Here is a 26,329-nt window from a genome sequence, read left to right on the forward strand (position 1 = left end):
TTTGGTGATTTTCTTTTGTATTATACTTATGTTCACTTCTTTTTGGTTTTTGTGAAGCTGTTGTATGTTTTTGATTTATGGTTACCCTGTCTTTCAAGTATGTTAACCCCTTCCTATATCTACTTGCCTTAGACTGGTAGTCATATAGGCTCAAACACATTCTAGGGGGAAAAAAATCTACATTTTCTTACTCTCCTCCCCCACATTTTATGATTTTGATGTCCTCTTTCACATCTTCATGTTCATCCTTTTGCTGCTCGTTGTGCTTATCATCACTCTCACAGAAAATTTTTTGATTTTTTTTTTTTAATCTGTGTACTGGCTTATTTAAGTGATTTATTTTCCAATTGTGATTTTCTCTTTCCAATAGATTCTTACTTCTTTTCTATTTAGAGAAGACCTTTTAATATTGCCTTTAGTTTAGGTTTAGTATTGCTTTATTCTTTTATTTTTGCTTGTCTGAGAAGTTCTTTATCTCTCCTTCTATTCTAAATGATAATCTTGCTGGGTAGAGTATCCTAGGTTGCAGATTTTTCCCTTTTAGGACTTTAAATATATCTTGCCACTCCCTTCTGGCCTGCAGTACTTCTGTGGAGAAATTAGCTGATAGCCTTATGGGGGTTCCTTTGTAATTAACTGTTTGTTTATCTCTGCTGCCTTTAGAATCCTCTCTTTATTCTTAACTTTTGCAATTTTTATTATAATATGTCTTGGTGTAGGTCTGTTTGGGTTTATCTTGCTTGGGACCCTCTGTGTTCCCTGTAACTGGATATCTGTTTCCTTCTTTAGGTTTGGAAAGTTTTTTTTTTTTTTAAATGTTGGGGGTAGGAGTTTTAGTAATTTATTTATTTATTTTTGCTGTGTTGGGTCTTCGTTTCTGTGCGAGGGCTTTCCCTAGTTGTGGCAAGTGGGGGCCTCTCACTATTGCGGCCTCTCTTGTTGCGGAGCACAGGCTCCAGATGCTCAGGCTCAGTAGTTGTGGCTCACGGGCCCAGTTGCCCCGCAGCATGTGGGATCCTCCCAGACCAGGGCTCGAACCCGTGTCCCCTGCATTAGCAGGCAGACTGTCAACCACTGCGCCACCAGGGAAGCCCTAGGTTTGGAAAGTTTTCAACCGTAGTTTCTTCAAATACATTTTCAATCTTCTTTTCTCTTTCTTCCTCTTCTGGCATCCCTATTAATGTGTAGGTTGGCATGCTTTATATTATCCCATAGGTCTCTCATATTGCTTTCTTTTTTCATTTGACTTTTTGTCTGCTGTCCTGATTGGGTGATTTCCATTATTTTATCTTCCAGGTCACTTATTCATTCTTCTGCATTATTCAATCTGCTCTTCATTGCTTTTAGCTTAGTTTTCATCTCTGCAAATGAGTTTTCTAATTCTTCTTGGTTCTTCTTTATAGTTTCTAGTTCCGTTTTACAATACTCTGCATTTCTGTTGATAGCCTTTCTTAATTCCTTCAGTATTTTCATTAGCTCCATTTTGAAATTGGTGTCTATTAGACTGAAGAGGTCGGCTTCATTTTCTTTCAGGGGAATGCTCTTGGCCTTTTAACTGGGAGTGGTTCCTCTGCTTCTTCATTTTGCTTATATTTCTCTTACTCTGTGAGTTTAGGAGAAAGAGGTACCTACTGCAGTCTCGGAGGGCTGTTTATATGTGGGGGTGTCTCTGTGTTGCTTGTGTGGGTTTAATATATTTGGTGCGCGGGCTGTTTTAGTATGGATGTCTGTCGCCTCTTTCCTCAGCATGTGCCGGTTGTCATCCCGTTGATAGAGGGTGTGCCCATGCGGTGGCAGATGCCCTGTCCTGGGGTCCTTGGTGGTGGCGGTGGCGGCTTAGGCACGCCCCTGGAGCACGCGATGGCAGCGGAGGCCGCTTGTAACCACTCTTGGAGTTCGGGCAGGCAGTCGTGGGGACCTGTGACCACTCCTGGGGTCCGGGAGGGCAGCACGGGGGTCCCACAACCACTTCTGTAGAGGTTATAGTTTATATATGATGGTCTGTTGTTTCTCTGTGGTATATCTGGATATTGATTCATTTTTATTTGTCCTGCTTAGGACTTAGTGTGCTTCTTCAATCTGCTAATTAATGTCTGTCTTTGATTCTGAAAAACTCTGTTTATCACTGAAGATTTTGCCTTTGCTCCTTTTTCTATTTTTCTTTTTGGTACTCTAGTTAGACCTCTGTTAGAGCCTTTCATTTTTGTCTTCCTTTTCTCTGAACTGCTCTTTAGTATTTTTAGTATTTTTCATCTCTATCTATTTATGTATGTCTGGGTAAACTCTGCAGGTATTCTTCTAGTACATCTCCTTAGTTTATCTGCTGACCTGTTTAACCAGTAATTTGAGTTACTAGTTTCAATGTTCATAGCAAAACTTTTAATAGTAGCAAAACAAAATCTGAAAAACTACAAGCCAAATGCCCATCAAAAGCAGAATGAAAAATACATTTGGTATACAATGGAATGTGATACAGCAATAAGACATGCAGATTGTAGCTATGTACAACAACAAGCGAGGTGAATCTCAGAAACATAATGTTGAACAAAACCATACAAAACTAAACAATATATAATTTAAACCTATACAGACAGTTGTGGCAAAGTAGAGAAGCAAAGAAATAATGAACACAGTTCAGTTTAGAGATCACCTGAGATGGGTTAGGTTGCAGCACCCGGGAGACTTCAAAGGCAGTGCTAATGTTCTTTATCTTAAAGTGGGTGCTATTGTGTCATTCTACCATACACATATTTCCTAAATTTCTTTTGTACTTACTCAGTGAAAACATTTAAAAATCCTCAAAGATTTTAAATAGGATGTGCATTGAGAACATATGAATATCAGTGTAATATTATTATCAGCACAAACATCTTCTTTGAAGCAATATGTTTACAGAGTTTAGGATTGACTTGTTCAAATGAATTATTGAAATTTCATTTTACTTGTTAATAGCAGTTTTTAAAATCTTGAAGTATCATAATTTTAAGATACTAATGTCATACATATTCTATGTTTGTAATAGAAAATATTACATAAAATTATTTATTTCAAACCAATTTAAAAAATTAAAGTACAGGTCTCAAATAAATATCATATACTCACATCCTTATTTAGAAGCCCTCTGACAATTAAGCCCTCTGCTGTTTTTCTCCCGTAATTGACATGATAACAGTCTGTGAAGTTACCTGTGTGATTATATACAGCTTGGAAGTACTTTAGGTTATTCTTTGAAAATAGGACTTCAACCAAAACGTCTTGTATTCCTTTTGCAGAAATGTTGCTGAAGTGCTGCTGAAAGGGCCAGAGACGCAAGGATTTGGGACACATTTTGAACCTTTAAGCTGTCTGACATTGACCTCCTTTCATTTTAATAAAGAAGAAGCAGGAGCTTAGGATGTATTAACATCAACTCATTAATATACTAACCGGACAATGTTCTGCAACAACTTTACATTGTAGAACTGGACTGGCCCAAGATAAAATAATTTCTTATTATACCCAGCTTATAATATGACTCGATGGAGGAAAATCTGATAAGCATGAGGGAAGACCATTCTTTTCATGTTCGTTACAGGTAAGACTACTGCTTTCTTAGCGGGTAATTTTTAATACTTATTTAAACGTGTATTTAACTCTGATCATTTCAAATTTAAATTTGAAAGTACTAAAAATATACTAGCCATAGTTAGAATCTCCTTTAAGCAGTGTTTTCTTTTTGTTGTGGTTGTTGTAAGTTTTTATATCCTTTCTATAGGAAAATGGTAGTAGAGACCAATTATTTACTATAGTTTGTTTATTAATGTTCTGTGGAAGAGTTTATGAATCGTTACTTTAAACTTTGTTACTCTTTATATAATGCAAATATAAAAATGAAATATATTTCTGAATCTCTGAGGGCAGAGGATGGATTTTGTAGTGTGGTTGGCTGAATGACCTAATTTTTCTGTTAAAATTTTTAGTGATCTTTTATGAATGAGCTTTTAAAAAATGGGTATTAATGTTGGAATGGGTGGGTACTTTCTAAACATGATACACTAATAGTTTAATATTTAGTGGTAAAACTGGGGGCTTCCCTGGTCGCGCAGTGTTAAGAATCCACCTGCCAATGCAGGGGACATGGATTCAAGCCCTGGTCTGGGAAGATCCCACATGCCGCAGAGCAGCTAAGCCTGTGCGCCACAACTGCTGAGCCTGTGCGCCACAACTACTGAGCCTGTGTGCCACAACCACTGAAGCCTGCACGCCTAGAGCCCATGCTCCACAACAAGAGAAGCCATTGCAGTGAGAAGCCCGTGCACTGCAACGAAGTGTAGCCCCTGCTTGCCGCAACTAGAGAAAGCCCGTGAGCAACAACGAAGGCCCAATGCGGCCGGAAAAAAAAAATTTAGTGGTAAAATATTAATGACATTTCTGATACATTTAGGAAGAAAGCAAGAATATCTGCATCATCATTATTTAACATTTATTTTGGAAGTTCTGGTCATTGTACTAAACTAAAAGACAAACAAATATTAGAATGGAAGACAGTTATTAGTAAGGTGATTAGATATTAATAGATTCCTTATCAAAGCTATTATAAGTTAAATATTGAATAATATTTAAAAACATCAGAACTTATGGCTTTGAATAGTATTCAAATCCCTAATGAGTGAAGATGTTTGATACCAAATTTTGGATGTCTTAACACATGCATAGGAAATAGTGAGGAGATTTACTGTCCTTTGCTTTGGGGCAGATGGTCCATGTTAGGGCATGGTGCCAAGGAAGTTTATATAGGTAAGCTGAGAGTATTTCTATTAAAAATTTAAAATTTTCAAATAAAAGAAAATGGAAGACATTCACCATAATTAAAATCAGCTTTTAATAGAAATGCTCTCGCTCTACCCTGTGGGGCATAGTTCCAGGAACCTCTGTATCCACTGTGAAGTCTTGCCAGTTTTACCTCCTAAATGTTGCTCAGATTTATCCATCCATCTGGATCCTCCCCACCACTGCTACAGTTCAGTGTAGCAGTGAACTAAATCGTCTTCCCTCCAGACTCCCTGCCTTCTCCATTCTCTCCTCTTGGAATCTGTCTTTTAAATTTGCCTCTAGAGGGCTCTGTCTATAAACACAGAGTTAACCATGCAACCTGTGCTTTAATCCCTTTGGTGGCTCCTAGTCACGTGTAGGGCAGAGCCACACTTAATATAGTACACAGGAGCTTCCATTGCCTGGCCTCTACCTATTCCTTCATCCTTACTTCCTTCCAGTCCTCACCTTGCACTTTGAGCTCTGGTTCCCTGTGCATGACTCAGTGCTTTTGCTCATGCTACACCCTATGACTTGAATGCCCTTCCCACTTTCTTGGTTTAGCTAATTCTACTCAATATCTAAGGTTCAGTTCAGAAATATTCTCCTCTTAGAAACCATTTCTAAACTCCGTAGTTTGGCTGTATGCCCTCACATATCGTGTGCATATCTCTTTCTTGGCACCAACTGTATTAAAATTCAGTGTATCTGTTTATATGTTTGTCTCCTCTTCCTTGCCACTCCCTTCTTTTCTTTTTTTTTTTTTAATTTTTATTTTTTGGCTGCACCGTGCACCATGTGAGATCTCAGTTCCCCTGACCATGGATAGAACCCGCACCCCCTGCAGTGGAAGTGCAGAGTTTTAATCATTGGACCACCAGGGAAGTCCCCGCCACCCCTTCTTTGACCATTTAGCTCCCTTAGGGCAGCCATGATGCCTAGCCTGTGGTCTGGCTTGTAGTCCACATTTGATGGAATTGTCCATTGAACTTCACTGGACATAACCATCAGATGAACCTGGTAAGATGTTTATCTTTATCTGTCTTGCTAAACGTTTTTAAGAGTGGTTTACTTCTTAATATTGTAACAATAATAGGTAAGCAGGAGCGGATTGTACCTCTGCCTATAAGAAGGTCTTAGATTCATCCTTTCTTCATGATATAGCATAGGTCAAACATGGTTATACATTGATATAGGACTTCACCAAAAGAAATTTAAGACTCAACTGCTTGTAGTAAGACTATACCAAACAAATCTCTGGTTTCATCAGTGCTGTAAGATCAGCATTCTATACACTGACTGGATTATTGTATAACTGCAGGTAATAGTTTGTATCCCTTGTGTTAGGAGTTATGGCCCAATATAGGTTATTTTTTTTACTGTGGAAAACACTTAGCATGTAAAGTTTTATCCATCTGGTTCTTTCATTGAGGAGGTCCTCATCTATCTCTGGAGGAGCTTCTGTGGCACAATAAGTTTGTAATTTTGAAGTGGAATAATTCTTCAGACACTAAGAAACCTCCTGAGAGATATCAGAATGCTTTATGAAATAGTTTACATCTTATTTGTGGAGGCAGAGAGAAATGGAAACTGATAGTAAAATGGGATTTGTTTCTAAACTTTTAAGAAGTGTGCAATTGATTTTAAATAACTATCATTAATTTTTTTAGGAATGATAATAGTACTGTGATTATATATTTTTTAAAATTTATTTATTATTTATTTTTTGGCTACGTTGGGCCTTCCTTGCTGCACGCAGGCTTTCTGTAGTTGCGGTGAGCGGGGGCTACTCTTCATTGCGGTGCACGGGCTTCTCAACGCAGGGGCTTCTTGTTGCAGAGTACAGGCTCTAGATGCACGGGCTTCAGTAATTGTGGCACACGGGCTCAGTAGTTGTGGCTCGCGGGCTCTAGAGCGCAGGCTCAGTAGTTGTGGCACACGGGCTTAGTTTTTCTGTGGCATGTGGGATCTTCCCAGACCAGAGATCGAACCCATGTCCCCTGCATTGGCAAGCAGATTCCTAACCACTGCGCCACCATGGAAGTCCTGATTATAATTTTTGAAAATGGCTCCTTATCTTTTAGAGTTACATACTAAAATATTTACTAATGAAATTGTATGCATTCTGGAATATACTTCAAAAGAATCTGAAGTTGTAGAGTGAGGGTGGAAGTAAAGATGAAATATATATTGATAATGTATCATGTATTGGTAATTGTTGATGTAGAAGGATGTATCAGGTTCATCATACTAGTTCCTCTAGTTTTATATTTCTTTGAGAAATGTCCTTGTTCATACTTGTTACTGTGAATAACAAACATTTCGGTACTTTAATGTAAAAGTTAGATTATTGCACATAAGTTGTAAAGGAATACAGTTTTGGTGTTGAATTCTTTAATTTTGATAGATAAATATAGTTATTAATAATATTCTTTCTGAAGAATAGTTTGAGGTAACGTGGAGTGGTGGAAAGAACACTGGATTTGGAGACAAAGACAGGATTTCACTTCTCAGATTTGTCATTGTATGATCTTAAGCAGGTCACTGAGCGTCAGTTTCTGCTTCTGTAATAATACCCATCTCAGAGCATCATTTTGAGAATTAAATTTGATATAATATATAGTTAGAATCACTTTAAAACTAAGTTACCAATCAAAATTTAAATTTAAATCAAGATGGTTTTGCACTTTCCCTTTTATAAACTAAACTGGAATAATTAGATATATGTGGTAAATTGAATGGATGAAAATTGTTTATGGGGGCTAGGACTGGTAATGGAAAAGATCCACGCCCAAGTAGAACACATAGAAGGTGGAGCTAAGGGCTGTAATGAGAGAGTGGACTGCCACAGAAGACAGCACAATGGAGAAGGTGCAGGGCACTCTTGCTTTGGTCTTAAGTCGTGAATCCCATCATTTATTCTTAATTAGTATGTAAGCCCTTAGAAGGGAGAGTCAGATTTGGACAAAATCGGTTATTAAATTTTTTTAAATGTTGTAGCGTCAAGATTTTAATCCTCTTTTGCTTTTATTGATATACTATAAACACAAGAAACCAAAAATAAGGAGGTAAAAAAAAATCAAGTTGTAGAAGAAAAGTAAAAAATAATAAAATATAAAAATTAAAATAAATTGAAATGATGTGTTTGTGCAGAAGATGAGGAATTAAAGCTATAATGTTCAGTCTGTTAACAAAAATGAAAACATTTCAGTCAAGGATAGTAATATTGTCTTTATAGTTATTAGAAATGTACTTTTTTGATTATATAATTAAATAGGCCATTAGGAAGAATAAAAGAAACTTTGTATGTGGGATGTATTTTAATGGAGAGCTATTTTCCTGGTTTGTCTTCTACTCTGGGTATGTTCTTTGTTTTTAACCCAACTGATAAACAAATGCAGTAATTCTATTCTCTCATAGAGACAGGATATGAAATTACTTTCTCTGTTACTATTTAATGATCTCTTAAAAAATTTATAAACCAACTTGTGTTGGCTGTTTTGCAATTAGGTATATTTGAGGTGTAGGAGATTTTGCCAGAATATTGACTTATTTTCCAATAAAATATACCAGAGCCATAATATATGTCAAAATAAACTCTAATAAGCTAGAGAGATTTGAGCTTTGTTTTGGGCATTCGTTACTGAAATGACTTTTCTAAGATAGGTTCTCCTGTAGGGCAGTCTCACCTCATGCACTTTAAGGACAGCTGTGTAGCCAGCAGGGTTCCAGGTGGCTATCACTGTTTCCAGTGAGAATTATGTAAAGTACCTTTTTAAAAATTTGTAGCTCTTATGATACCATGCAGCCTTATAGCTAACTTTTGTTAGAGGCAACAGCATTTGGATTGATGGTTCCATTGTAATGTTGTATAAGTTTAAGTCCAGAAGGTCAGATATTTGTGGTGAATATATTTATTTGAAGAAGATGCTTCTGTGTTTTATATGGATATACTGTTATTAACTTCCAGTTTTTACATATGAATAGTGCTGACAAAAAATTAATCAATAGTTAATCTTAGAAAGAAAGGGAAAATTTTATTTGCGCCAACCTGACTGAGGATTATAACCTGGGAGACAGTCTTTCAGAAAGCTTTAAGGACTGTTCTGTCTTTGAGAGGTTAATGCACAGTCATAAAAGTTTTTGAGACAAAGGGTTTTACATCAAAGTAACATGTTGACAGTTTACATAGTCCAGCAAGGTGAGTAGTGGATTATTGTGACCCTTACAGGATTGAGAAAGGAATCTTGTGTCTTTAATGAGTTACCTGCTGGCTCCAGGAGGAATTGCCTTTTTTTTTTTTTTGGCAAGTAGGCATTCCTGTGTCTTCTAAGGGGATCTAGTTAATGTATAATGCAGGTGCATAATGCACAGTAAAGGGGAGAGGGTAATGGCTCAAATGGCAAAGAAAATTTTATGTTAATTTTTTTTGTCCTGCCTTAAAAATAATTTTGTTTCATCAATAGCCTTATTTCTGATTTCCTGGCCAGCAACCTAATCATCCTGAACTGATGGTTCTGGTGTGACTATTTCTCTACCTCTCCCTTGGTGAAATCATCTGCCATCATTAGTATTCCATTGTATGGTGGCATGTAATTTTTTTTAAACAATACTCTAGTGATGGGCATTTAAATTGTTGGTAGTTTTTTGCTGCTGTGACCATCCTTTTACATATATCCTTTTGAATTTGTGTACGTGTAGCTTTAAGATAAATTCCTAGCAGTGAAATTGCTCAATATATAATTTTTTTCCATAATTGGTATCATGCTTAAATTAAAATCTGTTAATAGAAAGAAAGCAATGTATTTTATATGTAAAAATATCTTTTCCAATTTTTTTCCCTATGATAATTCTTAGAAGTTCAGTGATTTTAGTATTTAGACAAATAGAGGCAAGTAGTTCAGGTACTTTATCTAGTGAAAAGAAAACCACATTTTTACATATTAATCTTTTGCTGACCCATTTCTCTTCACACATGCAATACACCAGTAACCTCATAAAACCTTAAACAAAAAAAATCTTTTTTTTTAACTCTTTCATCTTCAAAAATACAGTTCCAAATGGCAGTTGTCACTTGTGAAAGACAAAAATAGGCTTTTAAAATTTGAAATGACGTATAAAGAAAAATAAATACAGCAGTTTAAGGTTTCCAGTAAACTGATTTATATTTCCACGTGCTTTAGCTCTCCCCCCACCCCCGCCCCCTAGTCTAATGTTGAAGCAAAATGTTAAAAAGGGGTTAACTTGCATTATTTTACTTTGACCCATAAAGTGAGGGTGAAGTCACTAGTCACTAACTGTGAACAAACAGTAGCCTTTGGCTAAATCACCTGAATTATTAGAAAAAGATACCTGGATGTAAAACTTAAAAATTACCTGTCAGAGATGACTACTTTCATCTGCTTATTCTGAGCCAGAAGTCTGCTCTGAACCTTTGTTAATTGGCTCTATTAATCTTAGTCCAGACTTTTCATTTAGCTTCACCTGGTTCATTTTCCACTTTTACAATTCCATTTTAATTTATGACTCTAAGGAAACTTGAAGTTTTATAGACTAAAAGACAGCACCTGAAGAAACATATTAATTGACCTGCTACTAAAAATACAAAGTGTAATCATATTTGAATGAGTTTAGGGTGAGTGGTGGTTTAACTCATATTTCCTGTTAAAGCAGTGATACTCAACCTGCCTTGTACATTGGAATTACTTGGGGGCTTTTTTTTTTTGCGGTACGGGGTCCTCTCACTGCCGTAGCCTCTCCTGTTGCGGAGCACAGGCTCCGGACGCGCAGGCTCAGCGGCCATGGCTCACGGGCCCAGCCGCTCCGCGGCATGTGGGATCTTCCCGGACAGGGGCACGAACCCGTGTCCCCTGCATCGGCAGGTGGACCCCCAACCACTGTGCCACCAGGGAAGCCCACTTGGGGGCTTTTAAACAATACTGGGGACAGACCTCACGCCCAAGGGAGTGGGACCCAGCATGGAGTTTTAAAAAATGCTCCATGTGAGCTCTGCTGCTGTGCGGCCAGGATCAAGAACCACCACTCTGGTAGAGTTGCTCAAAGCTAATTGTAGTAAGGAATAATTTAGTGCTGCTCCAAAAATTAAAATGCTTGATGAGCTAAATCAGAGTCTTCCAAAGGATGGTGTTATACCACTGGTGGTACATAAGGTAATTTTACTCGCTTTTTTATTTTAATACTTCCATATTTGTTTCGAGGTGCATTAGAAAATGAATGTAAGTATCACATCAAACTCAGTTTCGTAGATAACTGCTTTGGATGAAACTAGATTTTTTTTTTTTCACGGCATGTGCCAATTTAAAGGAATTTGCCAAATTTTAGAAACATATTTAAGTGAATGATTATGTAGTACATAGACATGGCAGAAATCATAAAAATGTTGAAGAAACACAATGGCAACTTTGGTGAAGGGCACCTACTAAAGGTTAGGATTAGAATCAGAAGTAATGGTGCTTTTCCTCCTAGATATATTTATAGTAACTTCATTTCTCTGGCTTTTAAAATTCAGTGACAGACTTTGAGAATTAGAATTTCTGCAGATCTTTAAATCATTGCTTCCTAACATAAAGTTTCTTAACACTTAGTTCTTTCATAGAAGTGTACTTTGTGCATCAAGATATTTTGCTCCTCTCCTTTTCTAAGGTATAGGTGATCCTATGGTGATAAGACGGGGAAGGGGGTGGTGGTGTGTGTGCTCGTGCACGTGCATGGACATGAGTATGAGATAGGGATGTGTGGTAGGAGGGGTTGATGGACAGGTTGAGTAGATCACCTGCATACCTGGATAGAGAAGAGTATTAGTTATAGGACTTCACCTCCCACAGGCACCCCTATTCTCCCCAGACTCTCAGAAAGTCTGTAAGTCTGCCGCAGTTCAGAACAGTTTAGGAAAAACTACTAGGTTCTCTCATTGGTAAAGTAGGTTGCTTTGGGTGAGGCAAGTAAAATGAGCTCTGTCGATGAAAAAATTAGTCAGTGGATCTAAGAAAGAAATGGAAAATTTTATTTAAGCCAAATTGAAGATTATAACCCGGGAACACCTCTCAGAAAACTCCGAGAATTGTTCTACCTGTTTGAGTTATGTACGTTTTTGAGACAGAGGGATGTACATTAGATGACGTATTATTGACATTTTACACAATCCAGATTTACACGTACTAAGCAAGTAATGGGTCAATAAAGCAAGTAGTGGGTCATGCGGTCCTCGTGGCCCCTTAAAGATTAAGAAGGAAGGTTATCTCCTAAGGAGTTGTGCCCCTTGATGAGATTAAGAAGGAATGTTGTCTCCTAAAGATGTCTGGTTAATGCAGATGTGCAATACACAGTAAAGGGGAGGAAGGAGGCCAAATGGTCAAAGAAAAATGTTATGTTTAAATTTTTCTCATCTTGCCATAAAACACGAATTTTATTTCATCAGCTCCATATAGAGGTCTTTAGCTATCATATAAAAAAGACCTCTGTAGCTGAGAGACGTTTGAATAGGCAAATAAGCTTTTGCTATAAATAATAGTTTCCTCTTTTATCAATAATGTATATATACTTCAATGATAGAGGCTGCTGTTGTAAGCAAGAGTAGCCACAGTCCACATTTAGATTATATTACTGGAAGTTAAAACACTGTGGTGCATTTGTAATGTAATCGTGTAAATGTCTGTCCTATATAATTTTATAGAATGGAAGCTTCTTGCCTAGAACTGGCGTTGGAAGGGGAGCGTCTGTGTAAATCAGGAGACTGCCGTGCTGGTGTGTCCTTCTTTGAAGCTGCAGTTCAAGTTGGAACTGAAGACCTAAAAACACTTAGCGCTATTTACAGCCAGCTGGGCAATGCTTATTTCTATTTGCATGATTATGCCAAAGCATTAGAATACCATCACCATGATTTAACTCTTGCAAGGTAATTAATTTAAGCTGAATTCTCCCTAGATTAACTGTCACTTGAAAACACATTTTCATCCAATTAAAAAAACTAACAATTCAGTACATTTAGTGAGTTCTAATTTATTAGCATTGAATTTTGAAACTAATCTTTAGGCTGAACACAGTTTAATTAAGTAAATGAATAGTAGTGAAATGATGCTAGAGTTTAATTAAATGAATGAAAACTAATTAAATTTAAATACAGAAATGTAAGTTTAAGATTTTTATATAAAGAAGGTTTCAAGGCTAGTGGGTCTTTCTTACCTTAAGCATGTCAACTGTTCTCTAGGGAAAACTGTATTCTGGCTGCTTTATATTTTAACACACCATTTACTTTTTTTCTTTTTTTTTCACCCCAGGACTATTGGAGACCAATTGGGGGAAGCTAAAGCTAGTGGTAATCTGGGAAACACCTTAAAGGTTCTTGGGAATTTTGATGAAGCTGTAGTTTGTTGTCAGCGACACCTAGATATTTCCAGAGAGCTTAACGACAAGGTAATAAGGAAACATTAGATGGTAGGCCAAATGTTTTCATTGAAATTGCTTTGTGTTTTAATCCTATTTAATTATACTGTAGTTTATCTAAAAGTTAATACCAAAAAAAAAAGTATTTGTAGAAAAATGGAAAAAAAAGAAACATAATGAAAAATTTTTAATAGATGAGAAAAAAGAAATAACGAGAGGTCCTTCTTTCATAGGTAGTCATGTGTTTGGTTCTGTGTGGATGGCTAATGTAAACATTTCTTTCTCTTGACTGTAATATCAAGGATATCATGAATAAATATATGTGATAGCATTATAATACCTGGCCTCTGATTTCAAATTGTAAACTGCTGTTATCTTCATCTAGGTGGGAGAAGCAAGAGCACTTTACAATCTCGGAAATGTGTATCATGCCAAAGGGAAAAGTTTTGGCTGCCCTGGTCCTCAGGACGTAGGAGAATTTCCAGAAGAAGTAAGAAACGCTCTGCAGGCAGCCGTGGATTATTATGAGTGAGTAGCATCAGCAGTCATGTGGCCCGCCCAAGCCAGTAGTAAGTTTTTAAGTTTGGCAAAGGTTTTAAAATCATAGACTAGTAAGTTAAAATAAACCATCAAATCATTGCCAAAATGTTATAGTGTTGTATTAGAAGTAATTCCCTCCTTCCCCAGGAAAACTTTCATTTAAACTGCAGACCAGTGCCACTTAATGGCACAAACAAGAAGCATCAATAGTTAGTCTAAGTTATTTGGAGTAAACTTAGTCTTTTATCAATAGAATTTCATAGAACTTTTTAGCTATAGGGGTTCTAAGTTTAACTCTGTCCTGGACTCTGGGCAGAAACCTACCTGAATGGTTGAGTAAAATGTTCCCAGTTATTTCCTGTAATCACCCTCCAGCATAGCTATATCTTTTAAATGTGGCACATTATGGTTGTAAGCTTATTTAAATATTCTTTTCCTGATAAAGAGTTTAGATTTGTAAATAAAGTCAATAAATGTTTTTCTCAAATTCATTTTTTCACAACTTTTTATTATCACTTAGGGAAAACCTATCACTAGTGACTGCTTTGGGCGACCGAGCAGCCCAAGGACGTGCCTTTGGCAATCTTGGAAACACGCATTACCTCCTTGGCAACTTCAGGGATGCAGTTATAGCTCATGAGCAGGTATGATGCAAGGCTTTGGAGCCAGGTCGTTTTCTCCATCAGTGTTTTGAACAGTGATTAGATTTTTCTTTAGTTTTATTATATAGTTACATCTAATTAAAATTTTCTGTTTCAGCGTCTCCTTATTGCAAAAGAATTTGGAGATAAAGCAGCTGAAAGAAGAGCATATAGCAACCTTGGAAATGCGTATATATTTCTTGGTGAATTTGAAACTGCCTCTGAATACTATAGGTTAGTCTAATATTTCTGTAGATAAATGTAAAATGGGTAGTTATGCAATCCAAAGAATCATAGGCTTTGGGTTTAAAACTTTTTTGCTGCATACAAGCAGCAGAACCTTGGGCTTTCTAAGTCTCAGTCTTCTCATCTGTAATGGAAGATATCAGTACTTGGCTTTTGGAATTGTTATGAGGATTGAATGAAAGAATATATTAAGCACTTATTTAGCACAGTACCTGGCACACGGTGCTCAATACATATCATTGTACCTAAGATTTGATAGCAGCAGTATGGCCCCTTTATATTTTTATTAGCTTTTATCTTTAAAACATTATTTTAAATGAGATTCTAAACATTTAAAATCCTTTAAACCTGTTTAGCACGTATGGTGTGTATAGTTATATGCTCGCACACCACCACCACCAGTTACGGCTTTCCAGAGAGGCCACAAGAAAGCTTGGTAACAAATAGATGCCCTAGTCTCCTCCAGTGATGACTGAATTTCCCACCATCATCCTACCATCTTATCGAGCAGTCATCCTCCCACCCTCTCTGCCCAGCTTTGATCCTTGCTGTAAGCTGAGGCCCCCTGTTCACTTACTCGAGGAGTTAGTACTCCCAGCTTCTTCTGTGGCAGGGTCTCTTTAATCTATCTGTAGACTTGAAGCATACATGATAGCAAAGTTTAAACTGCTTCATATTGCCTGCCCTGTGCTGCTTTCTAGATTGTTCGGAGTTTTCTCTAATTAGTGGGAACTGAAGGCCCATACAGACCTTAGGCAGAAGCCAGTTTGACTGAACCAAAGACACAGTCTTGATTGATTTATATTTTATTGTTGAAAAATCCATGAGAGAGTTCTGGAAAGTTCATCATCTAAAAAAAAAGGTAAAATTGCTTTAGGTCCATCTAAAAAACTAGAATGTCATCCCATCCTCCTTTAAACTTCAACTAATGGTTGATATTTGTTGGTTGACTAGTTATGACTAGTTAGATGTGAAATATCCTTCCAAATAAAGTACATCACTATACAAGGAGCATATGTTTTGATTTTAAATACAAAAGTTTCTTATATTTTAAATCCAAAACACATAGAAAAGTCTTAATAAATGATGTACTTGTATTAAATACTGAAAAGTTCTGTAATAAAGTGGATGGTGGCTGTCTGACTAAAGAAGCGTGAGTATAAAGTAATGAAATTTACCCCTGCCCCACACACCCACAAACAGGTAGAACTCAGAACTTTACACATATTCCAAAAATATTGATTAAAAATATTTTTGGAACTCGTCTTTGGAATTGTTTTCAGGGCCATACAAGAAAACTCTCTTAACATTATAGATCCATAATAGAAAGGACAGAAAGCAGTAGTTTGGTAAACCTACTTTAGTAATTGAGTTTGGTTCCAGAAAGACTTCCAACCATTTACAAATTAGCTGTACTCTCAAAGAATAACAGCGTGCCAGAAAGGGTTGTGCCACAGGGCCGGAAGCAATTCCAAAAGTCTTCCAAAAGTGTTTGAGAGGGCAGGCAACGTTAGAACAAGTGGGTAGCCTCCCAAGGTAACAGCTTTAAAGGTATCATCATTAAACATATAATTTCAGGTTTGTTTGCTTAAAAAAAGCTATCACATTATCATATAGTTATAAATGATATGAAGTATTTATACTGTTTGGCAGAAATTATAGGAAAGAGTCATTTAAATTACTGGATCCAAAAAGCATCTGTAGATTTAAGCACTGATGATAATAATAACAAAACATATTAACATTTATTAGCATCTATTGTGAGCAAGATGCTCTTCTAAGCACGTTATATATACTAATTCATTTAATCCTCACAAACCCCTGTGAGGTGTTTTCCCCATTTTATGTAAAAGGAAATTAGTGGATAGAGAGGGTGAGTGACCTGCCCCAGTCACAGAGCTACTAACTGACAAAGTTGGGATTTGAACCCAGTCAGCCTAGCTCTAGGGTCCATGCTCTTTAATTGCTACACTAGCTTCTTATTGATTCCACAAGGTAGAATTTGGTTAATATTTAAATGTAGCATTTAATATTTTTCATGAATCAGTGACTAATGGCCTATACATAACAATTTTAACTAAGTATTTTCAATTTTGACAAAATGTAAAGGCAACAGTATGATTGAAAAGAGAGGGTATGTGGACAAACTTACTTTACGTTATTGCACTGCAACAGCGAAAGTTTTTTTTTTAATGTTAAAAATACTGTTTTAATCTTCAGAGGCACTTGATCTCATGCATCTGTTCTCCTTTTCTCTGGGGAATTAATAGGACTCCTACATTTATTCTAAAAGTCTGGATTTGCTTTTTGTGTTTCAAGGACATCTCTTCATTTTATCTAGAAGTAATAGAGAAAATATGGGATATTAGGATCTAAAACATTTACTTTAAAGGCAGGAGGAAAAGTGAGTTTTATTTTATGGTTATTATAGCCAATATAGTTATAATAGCCATTATGTAAGAATTAATTTCTTTTTTCAGAAAGACACTACTATTGGCTCGACAGCTTAAAGACAGAGCTGTAGAAGCACAGTCTTGCTACAGTCTTGGAAACACATATACTTTACTTCAAGACTATGAAAAGGCCATTGACTATCATCTAAAGCACTTAGCAATTGCTCAAGAGCTAAATGATAGGTAAGTTATATACCTTTTTACTATAGTTATGATAAAATATAGATACATTGTTGAATCCTTAGAATATTTCCTTTAAACTTCTTTTTTTGTTTCCTTTGTTTTCTTTTTAATTCCTTTTTAAGGTATTTCCTCTGTTTCAGTAACATCCTCTGTATGTTACTGTTTGAAGGGCTAGAGAGGATTAGAATGGTTCCATATAACCTTGAACCAAGATCAGTAAATAGGTCACAAACTCAGTTGCCTGCAAAGGCCCTCCTGACTAGATCAGTGTGAAAATTGTAGTGACATTAATAGGCCCAACAGTGTTAAGGGGACAGCTGCTATTCAATTCCAGCTAAGTGTTGCCTGGCAGGAATGAGGATCCAGAGCCGCCTCTTTTTTCAAGAGAAGCTGCAAGTCCTGAGTTTCATATAAAATCTTCTGAGTTTTAAATGTTGATGTTTAATTCTTCTGTTTTTAAAAAACTGTATGAAGAAACAGAATATCTGTGCAGGACTTTAGTCTGTGATGTTTGCTTTAGTAGGATAGATTTTTATCTCAGTATGAAGAACTCTGAGAATGTTATTCAGAATGAAGTATGCTACCTCAAGAGGTGAGTTCTCTCTTCCTCATGGTGTTCAAATACAGACTGAATGATTACAGACTGAATCCTCGTAAGGATGCCATGGAAAGAAAATGGGGTAGTTGAACTGCAAGACCTATCCCTGAGACTTTATTTATAATATACTGCATGTTTAAAAAGGATGTTTTCCATTTTGAAACATGACCCTGAGTTCGTTATTATGTGGTTATTCTAATACAGTCGTCCCTTGATATCTGCAGGGGTTTGGTTCTAGGATCCCTTTGGATACCAAAAGCCATGGAAGCTCAGGTCTCTTATGTAAAATGGTGTAGTACAGTCGGCTGTATCCGGGGGGTTTCTCAGATAACGGTTGAATCCATGGATGTGGAACCTGAAGCAGGCCAACTGTATGTCTCTAGTATTATGATAGTTTGTTCCTTATAAGAAAGACCAAATAAATCCAAAGCATTGCTTATGCCTTTAATTACTGCTAGATAGATTTTATTCTTCACACAGACCTCCTTTCAGATAACTGCATGTTAGCTTTGAATTATTTTGTAGAATTGGTGAAGGAAGAGCATGTTGGAGCTTAGGAAATGCATACACAGCTCTAGGAAATCATGATCAAGCGATGCATTTTGCTGAAAAGCACTTGGAAATTTCAAGAGAGGTATGAAACTAAAAAATTGTTATCTGTGCTATTGCGATTCACAGATCTGCAGCCCTATTATTTCTCTAGAATGCTCCTATATGGCTGAGTAATAAATTTAATTATATATTGTTCTCTTGGCATAAGAACTGCACAGAGCATTTTGAGATACAGATCAGGGGTATGTTTGCACTGGCCTTGATATAGGAAGACAGGAAGGAAGGGCTGAGCATGGAGGAATGGGAGAATTACTAACATATGCCTCCGCTGTCCCCCCATCTCTACGTGGAAAAGTAGCGTGGTATGAAAGGAAGAACACGGCTCTTAGAATCAAGGACGGTTCCTGTTACAGTTCTGCCATTTGCTGGCTATTTGAGCTTGGAAACTTTTCTGAGCATCATTTCTCTCATCTGTAAAATGGGAATAATAATAATAGCTGCTTTGCAAATTGTTACACAGATTAGAGATAAAGTATATATAAAAGTACCTAGTATAATGTCTAGTGCTAGCTTAATAAATACCGTTACTATAGGTTGGAAATACAGTATTCTAAGGAAATTGTATTCATGTGATGCCAAGTTAACGTGTCACAGAGTAACCTACTTTATTATTTAAGGTGATCATAGAGATTAAGAGCAATCTAATATTTAGAGAAGTAAGGAATTGGTAGAATGTAATTATCTGTCCTCTTGTCATATTTTAGTCGCTTTTCTTCTTTAAAATACTATTAATGAAAAAACACATTTCATTCATAGTATTATAATTTTAAAATAACTATTTTCATCTCTCTAGTTTCTTCCAGTTTTAGGTTGACAACCTTTTCAACTAATCTTCACCATTCTTTACTTTAAATACTACTCTAAAGTATAAATGCTTGTGGTTGTAGGTTGGGGATAGAAGTGGTGAACTAACAGCACAACTCAATCTCTCAGATCTTCAAATGGTTCTTGGGCTGAGCTACAGCACAAACAATTCAATGATGTCTGAAAATATTGAAGTTGATAACAGTTTGCATGGTAAGTATTAGGTCTTCAAAACCCAATTTCTTTATCCTCAAGATTTACATTTAAATTACTTATCTCATGTTTACCATATCCAGAGAGATATATAACATAGGAAGCTCAACTATTATACTTTTTTGCTTTACCACTGTCCCATTAATTTATCAGTATGGAATACAGTATTTTATAGCTTTCATCATGAACTTAGAAATGGTAAAGGTATAACTATTTTGTTTAAATATTTTTAAAATACATTTAAATTCTGTATCTCTAGGCCCACTCAAAAATTTATAAATGTGAAGATGTGAAAATTAAAACATTTTATTGTTTAACCTCTTTGTTTCAAATGTCTTTACGTATTTGATTTTTGTTTAGCTTTTATTCCTCCCGTTTCATTTCTAAGGGGGAATCTCTTAGGATTTTTTATTTTTTTAATTCAGAAAACCCAGAAGTTTTCTTTAGGTGCTGATTTGGTTTTGACATTGCTATAAGAAAAAAATATGCTATAATGTCTCTGTTTCTAAGTGAAAAAAAAAAAACACCTACTGTTGATTAAAAAAATAAAAAGGAACAAAAAGTAGAACCACATTTTTGGATACCATCTATATGTAACTATGTGAGATCCATTTTAAAGATCCAGCCAAGGCTTAAAAAATTCTAAGTCTGAAAAAAATTACTGACACAGACAGATGTTTTGAACTTGAAAGTCAGTGAAAAATCTAGCTTTTATCTTCCCAATATCCTCCTTTAACCCATACAAAGAAAAGGAAGAAGAAAAAGAAATTAGTGGCTAGTCATCTAAGAATTTGAAAGAACATTTAATTGAAAAATGATATTGAAGTATGAACAGTATAGTAAACTGAACCGTGTACTTTGTAATTGAATAATGGGCTAAAAGGTTTTCCTGTGTTTAATTTTCAAGTTGGTTAGGTTGTAATAGCTCTCATATTTTAACAAATTATCACTTGTCCTCATGGACCGCTCTAGCTATAGACCTATTCCTTTGTTCCCCTTTACAACAAAACTTGAAAATAACATCACTGTTCCTTGTCTTTACTTCCTCACCTCCCATTCTCTCTTCAAACCACTGGACTCTGGCTTTGGCCCCATGATGATACTAAAACCTTTTCAAGGTTACCAGAGAACTCCATTTTACCAAATACGTTGATCAGTTTTAGATGTCCGCATATTTGATTTCTCAACAATATTTCCTGTAGCTGATCATTCCCTCCTCATAGTGCTTTGTTCGTTTGGCCTCCAGGATCACCCTCTTTCTGGCTTACCTCCACCTCACTGTCACTCTGTCTTCATAACTCCCCTCTCTTCCTCATCTTTCCAATCCTTGACATTTGTCGTACCTGGGGTTCTGTTGCTGGACCTCTTCTCCCTTCCCTCTTCCCTCTCTCCTTCTCTATCTTCTGTCCATCCATATCCTTCCTCCTGATTTTATCCTTTTTCCTCTTATCCTACACTCTAGATCAGTGCTTCTAATAGAACTTTCTGTGAAAATGGAAATGTTCTGTATCTGTGCTGTCCAGTATAGTAGCCTTTAGCCATATGTGACTGTTGAGCACTTGAAATGTGGCCAGTGCAAAAAGAAGTGAATTTTTAAATATTATTTAATTTTAATTAAAGTTTTAAAAGCCACATGTGGCTAGTGGCTACTATATCAGACAGCACAACTCTAGATGATTTCATTCAGTCGGTTGGCTTTTATATCATCTATATGCTGATGATTTTCAAATTGATATTTCCAGTCATAATTTCTCTCTTGAGTTAGAGTTTCATATGTTTAACATTTCCACTTGAATATCTAATTGGCATCTAAAACTTAACACATCCAAAATGGATCAATTGTTTTTTTCTCCCCAAACATGTTCTTGCTTTAGTATGCCCTGTCTCAGGAAATGGTACCATGATTCACACCAGTGTTCAGGCCAAAAACCTAAGGGCCATCCATGTTCCCTTTCTCCCACCCACTCCTACATCCAACCTATCAGAAACCCTACCTTCAAAATATATCCCTAATCTCTCTTACAATGTACACTGCAACAGTCTTAGTACAAGCTGCCAACATCTCCCAGTAGAGCATTAGCCTTGCAACTGTTTCTTTTGGTTCCGCTGTTGATCCCTCACACTGACTTCCACAGGGCAGCCAGAGTGCTTTTTTAAAATATGAATCAAGTCATGTCATTTCTCTGCTCAGAACCCTCCAGTGACTTCCCATCATACCTGGAACCAAATCTTCAGTCCTCATCGTGGCTAAAAGGCCCTATAATCTGGGCCCAGACTGCTTTATCATTTCCTCCCACACCCCCTGCTCACTTTGGCTCCATGAAGACAGGTGTTTTTTGGTCTCTTAGGTTCATTGCTGTATCCCTAGTGCCTGGAAAAATCTGCTGGTTAAAGGAACTGCAAGAAAACTTGTATAGGGACTCCTCTGGTAGTCCAGTGGTTAAGACTCCATGCTTCCACTGCAGGGGGGCACGGGTTCAATCCCTAGTCGGGGAATGAAAATCCCGCATGCCATGTGGTGCAGCCAAAAGAAACAAGAAAACTTGTATATTTCTGGTGTTGGCTCAGGGTGGAGAAAAGGAGTCTCCCATAAGAATCTGAATTCATAAGCCTATCTACACACTGGTTTGGAATTTGATTTATTCTACCTGCACAGTATAAGAAAGCCCAATCCATTAAAGTGCTTTTGAAAGCACTTTAGAAATACTAAAGTAGAAATACTCCTAGGGACTTAGCAGAAGTAAGATCAAATATTTTCCGGAGGTAAGCAAGCCATCCTTTATCCAGGCCTATAAAGACTCACAACAACAACAACAAAATTACCAAATACCTAAAGAAGCAAGTCAGAATGAGTAAGAAAACAAACAAAAGCAAAATCAGGTCACCAAGATCTTCAGAGTATAAAATGACTATGATTAAATGTTTACAGGAATAACAGAATTGAAACAAAGGAATAACAAAAATGATCATGCAGATTTGAAAAAAATAATAATAGCTAACAATTATTGAGTGCTTACTATGTGCCCAGGCAGTGCTTTGCCTGTTTTAACTCATTTAATCCTAACAACTCTAGGAGGCAGGAGAGGTTAAGTAAATTTCCTGGGGTTACCTTTTTAAGTGGTAGAGATGGGAGTTCAACCTAGTCAGTCTGGCTTCAGAGTCCGTCTTAGCTGATACTTCTAGCTTAATGTGATTTTAACATACCTCTCAGTAATTGATAGGTAAAAATCAGGAGTCAGATATCAGTAATAATATAGAGGATTTGACCAGCACAATTAATGGGCTTGATGTGTTTTTCAAATTGTGTGTTTGACCCATTTAATGAGTTATAAAATCAATCTCAGGTGTTGCAACTAACATTAAATACATACACACACACATACATACATATTAATGGGGTTATCATACATAATAAGGGCAAGTACTGTTGTGTGGAGATTTTGTTCTACATTTGTGTAAGTGTATTTAGGGTTGCAATGCAAATGTATTCTTTAAAGTTATAGTGGATCTACATTATTATGTTAGTTTCAGGTGTACAACATAGTGATTCGAAATTTTTATAGATTATATTCCATTTAAAGTTATTATAAAACATTGGCTATATTCCCTGTGTTGTATAGTATATCCTTGCATCTTATTTGTTTTATACATTGTAGTTTGTACCTCTTAATACCCTACTCCTATCTTGCCCCTCTCCTTTTCTCTTTCCCCACTGATAACCATTAGTTTCTTGCCTGTATCTGTGAGTCTGTTTCTGTTTTCTTATTTTTATTCATTTAATTTTTTTAGATTCCAAATGTATTTCTTAATATGAGTCACAGTTAAAAATATGGGTCACACTGATTTAATGGACATACAGAATACTGTGTCAAGCAACTAATCAATTCACATTCTTCTAAAACATTCATGAAACAGGTCCAAAAATTTGACCACATGCCAAACCAACAAATTTGAAGGAATCTGTATCACATAGATTTCATGCCCTGAGCACAGTGCAGTTCAGTTAGAAATTAACAAGAAGATAATATATAAAACATATTCATTTGAAAATACACACTTCTAAGTAACTTATGGTATGATTTAAGAAGAAATCATAAATAAAATTAGAAAATGACTTAGGACTGAATTATAATTTATGTGATACAACTTACCTTAGTTCTTAGAGCAAAATTTATATTGTATCATATTTTAAAAGGAAAGAGACTCAGTGATCTAAGTATCCAGCTTTTAAAAAGTTAAAAACAAACCAAAAAACTGAAAAGAAAGTAGAAGGCAAGAAATAATAGCAGAAATTAATGAATTTAAAACAAAGATTCAATAGAGAAAATTTTTAAAAACCCAAATTTCATTCTTTTAAAAGCCTAACAAATCTACTGCAAGATTATTTGAGGAAAAAAAAAGAGAGAGAAAAGGGGATATAATGTAGATGCAGCAGACATTGAAAAGATAAGCGATTATCCTGAATAATTTTATTTAAAAACCTAAGAGAAATGGACAATTTCTAGAAAAGCAGCTTACCAAAATTGAATCTAGAAAAATCTAATGGTAGAATGTAATGTGAATGGATGGCATCTCTAATACCTAAAACCATAGGGAAATTTGATGAGTCATTTAACATCTTTCCACTGAGAAAATACCTGGCCAAGGTGATTTTACAAGTGTGATCTACCAAACATTTAAGAAACTTGATTCCAACCTTCCATAAAATTTTATAGGTAACTAGAAAAGTGGGAACACTTTATCAGTCTTTCTGAGAATAGTATATCCTTGATATCCAAACTAGACAAGAACAGTATGTACAAGAAAGGAAACTTACAGGCAAATCTTTACTCATGAACATAGATGCAAAAATTTTAAACAAAATATTTGCAAACCAAACCCACAGTGTATTTAAAACAAATAAATAGGAATTCAAGTGGACTGAATATCAGGAAATCAATTAATGTAATATACCAGTAAACATAGTAAAGGAGAAAATAGCTCAAATATCCAAATATATCAGTAATTCTATTAAATGTAAACGTTCCATTTAAAGGACCAGGAGTATCAGATTGGTAAAAGAATAAAATCCAACTAAGCCTGAAAGTAAAAGGATTGAAAAAACATACCATGGAAAAACGGATCAAGAGAAAGCTGGTACAGCTGTACTAATATCAGATAAAATGTACCTTAAGGCAAAAGACTTTGTTAGAAATGAAGACAGTCACTTCACAATGGTTAAGAATTCAATTCACCAGGAAGATAAAAGCCTTAAATTTGTATGTATCTAGCAAGCCTAATAACAAAGCTTCAGTGTACATAAAGCAAAACTGACTAAACTAAAAGGAGAAATGGGAAAATCCAGAACCATAAGGGGAAATCTAAACACATTTCTCTCAGGAATTGCGCCTATCGGAAAACTAAATATTTTAAAGGATGTCAGTTCTTCCCAAGTTGATATAAATTCAGTGTGCTGCCAAGCAAATAATGGCAGTTTTTTTGTGGAACTTGACCAGGTCATTCATGAATGTGTATGGAAGAAAAAAGGGCTAAGAACTCAAAGCCAAAACATTCCTGATGAAAAACAAGAGATAAGAAGTGCTTTCTCTACAGATATAAAGATTATAAAGCTACAGTAATGAAGGCAGTGTGTTACTGGCATAGAGACAAATAGACCAATGGAATGGAATATAGAGTCTATAATCCTTGCATATATGGCAATTAATATCACACAAAAATAAATTCTTGATGGATCAAGGATTTAAGTATGAAAGACAGATTTAGAGCAATAATTATGATCAGCCAGCTAACACTTGCTGAATGCTTACTACTTACCAGGCATTATACTGACCCCTTTACAGATGATGGTGCATTTATCATCACACAGTGATCTATGAGGTAGGGGTATAGTTGTCCTTTACAAATGAGAAAATCACAGAGAGGTAGTTGCCCAAGGTCATATCACAATGAGTGATTGGTCTGTTCAATCAGAATGCTGTACTACCTCTGAAAATAAAGGAGAATATCTTCATGATATCAGAGAGGGGAAGGATGTCTCAAAACACAAAAACAAAAAAAAAACCCCACAAAAACAAAACCATTACGAAAAAGATTGACACTGAAATTAAGAACTTCATTTCATTAAAAGAAACTGTAAAGAGATAAAACACAAACTGAGAGGACATTTGCCACACAAATGATTAAAAAAGGATTTGTATCCTCAATTTATAAGAACTCCTATGAATTAAAAACAAGACAAATAACCTAACTAAAAGATAGGCAAAAGTGATGAACAGAAGAAACACAAATAGCCCATAAATATGTGAAAAGGTATTTAACTTATCGGGGAAAACCATAGTGAGGTAATATTGGTGGATGAGGTGGATGAAAATTAAAAGGCCTGATAACACCAGTATTGAAACAATACAGGTAATAGAAACTTTTATGCAGTGTTGATAGGAGTAGAAATTGATGTATTCAAAAGAGTAGTCTGGCAATATTCTGGTAGAGTTGAAGATGTACCAACCGTATGATCTAGCAGTTCCACTCCCGGTTACACTCATCTGTTATCCAGACTGGAACAAAGGCTTGCTCGTGTACACGAGGAGATATTTCCAAGAATTTCTGTAGTAATATTGCTTATAATGACAAATGATTGCAAGCAACCTAAATAGCTGTCACCAATAGTTCCTTGTCCTAAAATCGCAATGAAAATTAAACTACTCACACCAACTTGGATGAATCTCACAAACATGAGGTTGCTCAAAGAAAGCAAGTTAGAGAACATACACAGTGTGAGACCACTTATGTAATGTTATATAATAAGCTCCATTGCTTAGAGATATATACATATGTAATGAAAATAT

The 26,329-nt window shown here is 35.9% G+C and overlaps 1 protein-coding gene across 1 annotated transcript in view; it reads left to right on the top strand.

The window, feature by feature from the left end:
• The window catches only part of GPSM2 (G protein signaling modulator 2), a 63,274-nt gene that overhangs the window by 10,728 nt on the left and 26,217 nt on the right, over positions 1-26,329 (top strand). The window contains exons 2-10 of the mRNA XM_032633766.1: positions 3,273-3,574; positions 12,485-12,706; positions 13,089-13,224; positions 13,580-13,722; positions 14,255-14,378; positions 14,494-14,609; positions 17,102-17,257; positions 18,381-18,489; positions 19,355-19,484. Coding sequence (XP_032489657.1) covers positions 3,519-3,574; positions 12,485-12,706; positions 13,089-13,224; positions 13,580-13,722; positions 14,255-14,378; positions 14,494-14,609; positions 17,102-17,257; positions 18,381-18,489; positions 19,355-19,484 — 1,192 coding nt within the window. The 5' untranslated portion in view covers positions 3,273-3,518. The remainder of the gene's footprint in view (positions 1-3,272; positions 3,575-12,484; positions 12,707-13,088; positions 13,225-13,579; positions 13,723-14,254; positions 14,379-14,493; positions 14,610-17,101; positions 17,258-18,380; positions 18,490-19,354; positions 19,485-26,329) is intronic.

This window comes from Phocoena sinus, chromosome 1 (genome assembly GCF_008692025.1).
Source record: "Phocoena sinus isolate mPhoSin1 chromosome 1, mPhoSin1.pri, whole genome shotgun sequence".
In the NCBI taxonomy this organism is placed as follows: Eukaryota; Metazoa; Chordata; class Mammalia; order Artiodactyla; family Phocoenidae; genus Phocoena; species Phocoena sinus.